The sequence below is a fragment of the Linepithema humile genome, chromosome 3 (genome assembly GCF_040581485.1).
Source record: "Linepithema humile isolate Giens D197 chromosome 3, Lhum_UNIL_v1.0, whole genome shotgun sequence".
Taxonomy (NCBI): Eukaryota; Metazoa; Arthropoda; class Insecta; order Hymenoptera; family Formicidae; genus Linepithema; species Linepithema humile.
In genome coordinates, this window is record NC_090130.1 from 2,139,276 (window position 1) to 2,148,815 (window position 9,540).

General features: G+C 40.4%; 2 protein-coding genes across 2 annotated transcripts in view; both read right to left on the bottom strand.

Moving 5' to 3' along the window:
• Nucleotides 1-9,540, bottom strand: part of LOC105676334 (protein abrupt) — a 93,044-nt gene that overhangs the window by 19,312 nt on the left and 64,192 nt on the right. The window lies entirely within an intron of this gene.
• Nucleotides 2,635-4,001, bottom strand: LOC136998575 (GDNF-inducible zinc finger protein 1-like). Its single transcript, XM_067351500.1, has 2 exons — nt 3,845-4,001; nt 2,635-3,463 (listed from the first exon to the last, which is right to left on the bottom strand). The coding sequence occupies exons 1-2, from the start codon at nt 3,906-3,908 to the stop codon at nt 3,090-3,092; spliced, it is 438 nt and encodes a 145-aa protein (XP_067207601.1). The 5' UTR covers nt 3,909-4,001; the 3' UTR covers nt 2,635-3,089.

Here is a 9,540-nt window from a genome sequence, read left to right on the forward strand (position 1 = left end):
TACTGCTCCGTATATTTTATACAAAATCAACTCTATGTATATCTCTTTATGTGTACATATATATATATGTATGTATGTATGTATATATATATATATATGTATGTATGTATGTATATATATATAATATATGTATAAATATATATATATATATATATATATGTACACTATATTTATAGCTCTTTATATATTTATAGATTTTCTCCTTTGTCAATATAATCTCTCGCATATATACAATGTGCGCTTTCTTCGTCAGGGATAAACTTCGCGGTGGGTGCGTATGTGACAGTATTTTCGAAATAAAGCACTAAAGATAGTCCGATTTTCATCTTTGCGCATCTCTTATCACACAAAGGTACTATATTTGCAGCTAATTTGTAATTGGCATGCCCCTCTAAATACATTCACCGACTTTATTCATATTTTTACTTCGCAGATCTCTTTGTAAAGAATTCAATCTCCGTCGACCAGACTCTCTTCCAACATTTATGATTTAAAGCAGCCTTTGCGCGACGATAACAAACTCAATTTTGACATGAATTTCGTGTGTCTTCTTCTTATTAAAAGTATTAAATGAGCAAGCTTTAATTTTCCTATACAGGGAATGATTGTCGATTGATTTCTAAGTGTATATTTTTATGTATATTATATTAATTCTATCTCAGAAAAAAATAGTCCATCTCAATATTATTAAAGTAATATTTTCAATAAATCTGTTAATATAAAATCATCGATATATTAATATAAAATAAATTCTAATCCTAACACTCAACTAAAAATTGTTATCCATTAGACCATTACTCGCCATCGTCGCGCAATTGCTGCACAGAAAATTTTAGAATCACACACCATAAAAATAAAGAAACAAAGCTTCTTTGGCAAAAGCCTGCTAGGAAAGATTAAAGATTACAATACGCGATCAGAGTTAAGCTGATCCTCGCCTGTTTATCAGACGTATGTCCACCTCAATGTCTTAATCTGATCCCACTGCACCGGATGCTTGAGTCGCATATGATTTCTGACACTGTTGGGATGGGAGAAGGTTTTGGCGCAGGAGGCGACGGGACAGGTGGGCGAGTCTCTGGGGTAATGCTGATCCAAGTGCGCCCGCATGGCGCTGATATCCTGTAACGTCCTGCAGCACAGGGGGCACCTGTAACCGTGTTGCCGATGGTGCTCCCGCAGTAATCTCTGTTGCCTGAAGTCCGGCTGGCCACGCTGGTATTTGCTGCTCGTCGTGATCGTCGTGGTGGCCGTGGTGAAGGATTGACTAACTGATGAGTCGTCTTCCAGTGGCGCCTGATGACGGTGGTGAGGAGGAGGGACGGATAGTGGATGATGATGGCGATGCCGATGATGTTGCTGGTGATGGCTGTGGTGGTGGTGGTAAGCCGCGCCCTCCGCCTCATCAAGCCCGTGATCTGCAACCACCACCACACCAACGTTACCACCAGCCACCACCACCGTAATCCCACCCCGAATTATACACGATAATGCTACGCGCCCAACCTCGATCCAACGATGTTCAACATCTCGGAGTATTTCCCGTGGAGCGGAGTTACACCGGATTCTTACTATTTGCTACCAATCGATTGCTAATTGTTATTGGCACAGGTAGAGACTATCTGTGTAATTCAATGTAAGATGCCTGACATCCTCCGGATATATGTAAGTTAGTTCGGGAAAATTTAATATAAACTTCGAATCATATCAATAATTATTTTTCAGTGTTTTATAATTATAATTTATATATATTTATATGTTATATATAATTTATAATTTTCAACTTTTCTGAATACTTATATAATACACACATATATATTTTTATATATGCGTGGTACTATTTGTTATTATATATTCGGATGTACAAACTCACACGAGATAGTCTCTAGTAATTCAGTATGGAAATCCGTGACGTATCATTTTTTAGCATAATAACAAACATTCATAACAGTTAGATGTCACATAATTGAGATCATGATAAGATGTTGACACATAGCTGGGGTGTTCGGAATGTGATGAAGATGATATAAATTAAATTTTCTACAGAAATAAAAATACGATATGTCGTCAAAATTTATAACTGGATAACTGCCCTTTACTTGAATACAGTTGGAAGGAGTCTGCATCGTGCAAGAGAGTATGGACAATTAATGCTGCCATTTAACTATGCTCTTTAAGTGGGGAAGTGGGAATATTATTCAAATTGAAGATCTTTGGCTACGAGTAGCTGGATTTTCGGTGAAAAGATGACGGAGGTGTTCGAGAGATCCTAAATTCGCAAACATGCTAATCGATGCTAACTTCTCGATAAACCTATTGCGTGTGTGTTTGTTATAATTATGCGTTCATGTAATTATTTAAAATCAGGCGTTCGCGAGTCAATTTTCGTATACTCGTTCAGTTCCGTATACGCTTAATTTGATGCGCAGCATTAAAATATAAAATCGATGATCTTTTCTGACTCGCGCTATATAAATCTCAGTATTTTGTATTTTTAATTACCGCTGCAATTATTTCAGTATTGTGTTTAGGCGTGCGCTTCGTCTGCCGTCGTCACAAAGTCTATGCAAAACATCTGACGATTGGATTAATTCATTTTGTCGCGGTCGGAAGTGATTTTGCGTACCAGAGGGCTTGAAATCCTTTGCGCTGTTTATTCTCTTTCATTACGCAATTTCAATTAATATCTCGTTCCCATTCATTATAAAAGCATTATTGATAATGTTTGCTACAATGTGAAAACTACAATGTGGGTGCAAAAGTGATTTCAGTCGCCGTCGCTTACTAATGCCCCCAGAGATCGCATTCGGATATTCCCCGCCGCTGCGCGCCGACCACCATTCGCTTTAACGTTCGTGAGTTTCATTCCGTAAACGGATTAAACAAATTTCGGGTGGACAGCCGGCGCGATGCCAGCCGTGGCGGCGACGAAAGTCCCCATCATGACTTCTAAAAGCCTTATCAAGCTGGCAGCAATCCCCGCGTTTCCGACCGCACGATATCGACTAAAGCTTCTCGACGAGCGGCGAGGACTTGATTGTATTTCGACGCGCTTCCCGACGATCCGCGGACGACGACGCCAAACGTACTCATGGCAACGACGACGAAGAGGGCGATTGATGCTGTTGCTGCTGCTGCTGGACGGCGGGATTGTTCATGTTAGGCCTCTGATGGATGCCGTGCGCCTGCAGCTGATGATTGATTAGGTAGTGCTTCGTCTTGCACCGCTTGCCGCATACGTTGCACTGCGGCCACGTGTCCGGCGACGGCCAGTTCGAGTGGACGTTTTTCACGTGCTGCCGCAGGTTGCTCGGCGACGAGTAGCTACGGCCGCAGTAGCGGCATAGAGGCCTAGCGTCGTCGTGGCGCAGTGCCGTGTAGAGCCTCGCGAAATTCTCCACCGCCTGTGTGGTATCGGTGGCGGCGACCGCCATCGCGGCCTCCTCCCTCGGCAACGCCGATCCTACAACCAGGACGTGCCCGTCAATTGATACTGTTTCTTTCCTCGCTTTCTCTCTCTCTCTCTCTCTCTCCCTACCACAACTTCTTTCTCTCTCGCTACCTCTCCGTCTCTCTCTCTTTCTCTCTCTCCCTCTTTCGCCCTTCTCTCTCTCTCTCTCCTTCTCTCTCTCTCTCTCTCTCTCTCTCTCTCTCTCTCTCTCTCTCTCTCTCTCTCTCTCTCTCTCAATCACTCACACTCATTCTTTCTTTTGCAAGTTCTATTTCGCGTGCATTCGCTCTCTCACGTTCTCTGTCCTCTCCGCTTCTTTCGATACCTCGATCACGCTTTCTCTGTCACACAACGAACTCGCATAGGCAGCACATATTCGCACACACGTTATACCTTTCATTCTTTCTTTCTGTCGCTCTCTCCCTCCCTCTCGCTTGTTGCAGCCTGAGCCACACATGTGGCCAATCGCACGTGATTCCTTTCTCTCTGTCTGACTTTCTCTCTCGCACTCCGTCTTTCTTACTCTCCCTATCTCTTATTTGTTCCGCACCCTCAGGCGCACTTTCGCGCCCGATCCATCCGTCTTTCTCCACCGCGTACATACTCTCTCTCTTTCTCTCTCTCTCTCTCTTTCTCTCTCTCTCTCTCTCTCTCTCTCTCACCTTGTTCTAGCATACACACTCGCACTACTCTCGTACTCTCAGGGCATGCCCGGTTGTAGGATGTTTGGTGTGTTGTTGATGTTGTTGTTGATGTTGTTTCTTATCCAAAATTTATTTCGACGACCCTAGGCTAAATCACATTACGCGTCGCTACGGCATTCCTGTTGTTTATCCCTTTTTTTTTTTTTTTTTTTAAATTTTGGCACCATTTTTGCATCAAGAAGATGGAGGCGACTTTCGGTCGTCATAATCGAATGTACACTCGGCATCATAGCGCACTCACGAAATCATTTTAAATCGCGCTTCCTACGCGTCTTATGAACGGGGCGAAAAATTCGGGGAGCAAGCGAAAGATAATCGTGCTTGATCTATCGCCCACTTTCGTCTTTGTGCACTCGCACATCAAATTCTTGAAGAGAGAGACTGAGAGAGAGAGAGAGACAGAGAGACAGAGAGGAAGAGAAAGACAGGAGAGAGATAAGGAAAAGAAAGACGGACAAACTAAAAGAGATAGAGAGAGAGAGAGAGAGAGAAAAAGCGCGAGGATGAAGCTGAGAGAAATGGAGGAGTCGGAAGAAAGAGATAAGGAAGAGCAGCAGGGTGGAGCGGGAACAAGGAAGACAGGGCGAGAGTAAGCGAACTACGTAAGAACCCTCGTATTGATCCACTCTCTACGCCTCGTTACGACTATCTTTCCTACGAATCTCTAAGCATAAGGCCTCTCCCACTTTCGTGCACGTCTCATTACGTAAAATGGAAGGATGCGTGGATCCATCGTGTGAGGGGTATTCAATTCACATAACAGTCTCTCCTTCCGATTATCGTTATGCCCCATTTTCGAATTTTCCTATCTAAACTCCTTGAGTAGTCTCTTAGTAATCACTGATAATTTACGCGAATATCGTGATGGGTAATCCAGTTTATATTTTATCTTTGTATGCGTATGTGTGTGTGTCTCGTATATGTTGGTAAAGAAAAATCGACCCCGAGTTTTGAAATATCTAATCGCGAGAAGTCCAGAATTGTCGACATATATTTTACAAATATAATTCTCTCACAAATTTAGAGTGATTGAATCTAAAAAGGGAAACAATTGTCAATAATGGCGTTTGGTGAGCGAATAAGCTATTATTTTTAAAAGCGTCGCTTTTCAACGACAGAAAAGAAAAATAATCTCCGGAACGCTAGCAAAAATAACTCTGAGCTGAAATTCGGTCAACGATATTTGTATGACCGTCCTATTCTATTCTCGAAATTGACTTTTGTTCGCCAAACCTAGGATGAACAACATGCAAAAGAGGAGCGCAGTATGTAGACTGCTGTCTGATTTATGGCGGATGACAAACCAATTTATTAGAATTACAGACGTGCGTATACCTATATAACGCAAACCGCGGGAAACCGTATTCCACGATGATTTATATATCAATCGGGCTACACCAGAATTCGGGTGGAATTAAGGTCACATCGCTTCTAAAGCATTAAATTGGATTCTTTTTTCTTTTCATTTTCATCTTTTATCATCCAATTGCATTTTCGTACTTTGCGAATATTAATGGAAATACTTATATATAAATGCAAAAATAAATAATTTTCCGACTATTAATATTTTTGTAAAAGCATATATCCACTGCATATTAAACGTTCAATAATTCAATTTATTTAATCTTTATTCATTTTGAAATCTTTCGAATTTACAAGTTATAAAATGCATGGAAAATTAAATCTTTGTTTAATTTGTTTGGACAAACATTGTTAAATAATCAGTTGATTACATGCAGGAATCAATATTTCGTTCTAATCAAGGTTTGAAAAATTCTTATCGCGCAATTTTCCGTTAACGTGAAATATATTTCAATAAGGCCGTAATCTGTTGGGAAATCTTAAAAATTCAGATTCGATTGATCGAGGTGTACGTGTTCACCTGATTACAGCGAACCTTCGAACCGATCGGACAGAAGAGAATGATAGAACGATGGGTGTAGGGTGTGGAAAAGAGCGATGGGCGGAAAGACAAAATGCGAAGGGATAGGCGAGAGAAACGGCGGAGAGAGAGAAGTGGGAAAGGGCAAAAAGGATAGCCGGAATGATGAAGGACTGTGGAAATAGGAAAAGATGCTAAGAGATTTAGAGAAGATAAACGAAGGGACGTGATTTCCTTCGAGAAATTCTTTCTAAAACGAAATTACCTCTTCAGAAAATGTAGAAAGTTCCGCGGGAGGACAGTTGAGGAAATAAAAATTTATTCTTTCTCCTCTTAACTTGATTTCAAAGCTAGTGAAATAAAAGATAATATTTTAATTTTGTTAAGAGAAAAGATGGATGTGCGTCTCTAAATTTACCGAGTTTAACGATATTAAATTAAATGTTCTTACGATAAGATAAAATTAAAACTATTTTCGTTATAATGAAATGATAGAAAAGCAACTGCTTTTAACAGAATCGAATATTGATTCGTTTTGAAGGATTTCATTTTACTTCATTACAGGGATGTTTCTATAATAACTAAAGCAAGTTATAAGCTTTCCTAAAATTACTCTGACCTAATTCGAAAAATTATCAAATTTGCTACAACTATAAAACTTCCAAATTTCGAAAATTATAAATATATTATTAAAAAATTCAAATATGACATAGATTCCAACGACAAATTCTGATACTCGTCTGATTATTTTCAATAGTATATAAAAATTTCTTACTCGAGCATTATAACCAACATTATTCGGAATTGTCATCGTTGTGTGATTACAAACATTTTATGCCGCACAATTGGGAAACGGCTGAAGTCGGTTGATAGATAGTCTGTTCAGAAATTCTGCGAGAAAGAGAGAGGGTGTGGGAGGAAAGGAGGAGGGAGGGAGGAAGAGAGAGAGAGAGAGAGAGAGAGAGAGAGAGAGAAAGAGAGAAAAGATGAAAAACGAGAAGATGATGCAGCGATCGGACGAAGGTCGAGGTTTTCGCAAAGAAGTTCAAGTAGGACGAAAGGTATAGGGCGGAGGAAAGGAGAAACGCCAATGTTGTCGACAGAGAGGGAGATTCGGTAGCGAGCCAGGATGATTGCGCCAGTCCATTAGCGGCGTCGCTCCGACGAATTGCGCTGCATTAACGAGGACCTGCTTCTCGAGGAGCAGTCAGCACGCTGATTGGCCGAAGGGAGCCCGAAGATCGATGTCTTCGGGCTTCCGGGAAAGTCCTTTCGCGTCTGCCTCGCGTTACCGCAGGGGCGAGCGATTCGAAAACGTCGATCTCGTTGAGAGAAGAGAAAGAGAGAAAGATATACACATATATACACACACACGCGCGCGCGGTAATCGATATGCGGCGGTGCAATGCCTATTCTTGGGAGTGTTACGAAAATGAGAAACGAGCCTTGATGTGCTACATCGAAATTCGATTCGATGTTGCGGCGGTAAAACGAGAAACAACCATCGGCATTTTTCCGCAGCATCCCGAGAGAATTAATCAGAAATCGAGGGAGAGTTTAAATCTTGACGTTTCGCGTACGTTGCGCTACGCTGGTTCTTCAAACTTGGACTAAATTGTTTACTCCGTCGATTGTAATATTCTATATCAAGCTATATGTCAAAAGTTCAAGTTCTAAGGATTCTATCAAAACGCTGATGTAATCATTCGTTAACAAAGTTGGTATTGGAAGCCAAGTATGATCATAGCGTATTGCATAAATTGCATCGCTTTCGTAATGATTGAGCTATTTAAATCTCTATCTGCAAACGTATATTTTTAAAAATAATTTCGAATAAAACGTATTTATTTATTAGGAATTTTTACAAAATTGACAGCTTCGAAAGGAACTGTTCGAGAGTTCGTTAATACCGACATCTACTTCGGTACTTCGTCACTCCCTATAAAACTATGATCACACCTGGCTTCCGCAGCCAGTCTTTGTTAACGATTGGTTACATCAACAGCACAACTTAGGGCTTAGGTTTATGACAGGCGGTTTGATATATGGCACTCGACGAGTGGGATGGAGGGATTCTACCCGAAGGGATAGAAAAGTTTAATTTAGATAGCCTACCAACTTCCCCTCAACACGATTCGAGTTTTTTACTTCTCCGAGGATGAAAAAAAGAAGAGTACGCTGCGCATTGCGATGAGAGATACTTTTGCTCAACTTTCGCTCTTTCGCTCATTTCCTCGCGTGCGGGGCGAGGATGCGAAGGGCATAGCGTTTTGTATTGCATGAGCTGCATCGCTCTCGCAGTAATTGATCGAGACATTTAAATTTCTGACCTTGGCATCCCTATCCGATCTCTTAACATCCAAGTTTAATTAGTATTCCACTCGACAGTACTATGCATTTTTCACGAAATGAAAGACATTAATTTGCTAAATTCGTGGTTGCTAAAACAATTTCTAGATTTTTCCATTTTCACAGATTAACTTACATTTGTAGGACCGTATTTTCTTTCGATTCAGTTTTATTTTAACTACATTAATTTGCTTACGGTTTAAATTAATTTAAAACATCTAAAAATAATATACGTCACGAAGTATTTCTCTCTCTCTCTCTCTCTCTCTCTTAACTGAAATCAATTTTTGAACTAAATTTCTTCAAGTTTTTTTTGCACGACAGATTTCTGTACTTAAAAAGTTTTCTAGATAACACGACAAAACAATTTGATATTCTTTGAGGCTCTTCCTAGAGAAGTTTATGAAACGAAATGGAATAGAATGAGTCGCCTTTTCCTAGAATTGAAAAACCGTGTCTTCCGCCGAAAAGTTTCCCCCAACTAGCGGGATACGTATCGTGCGTGACACGCACGTGTATTACGCAGGAGGAATGTTTAGAAGGGGGGAGGAAGAGGGGCGATTTCACATAGTTGAAACGACTTTCGCCTGGCAAGTTGGATTTGCAAACGGGAGGGTTAGAATGAAGCGACCGGACGGCCGGAGCCGGCTGGATGAAACTGAGATTGCTTGGCAATGGTGGTAATAACGGAGAATACAGAAATATAGACGTATAAAAGGAGAGAAACATGGCAGATAAGAGTATCAGCGTAAAAATAGTCGAAATAAAAATTTACTTCACCAATGAGACTTGTTTTTCCACGGAATTGTCATTACGAATAAATATATGACAGTGGTTCGAGTTAAATAATTCAAGCCCGAGTGAAAATAAATGAAAAATGTATGGAATAAACATTTTAAGAATTTCTGATATTTAAGGCTTGATATTGAAACGTACAATAAATCGTATTTATATAATATATAAAATATATTTATGAAATAGCTAGCAAGATTGTTATTTAGCAACACATTTTCAGAAATATGTGTCAGAAGAAAGATATATAACCAATAGGAGATTGGACCGAACGTGATACGGAATTGCACGGATATAGGAGGTTTGGAAGAAGGGTAGGAAAGAGTATTGGAAGACGTTGAACGGGGTGGATCGCTGTGCGT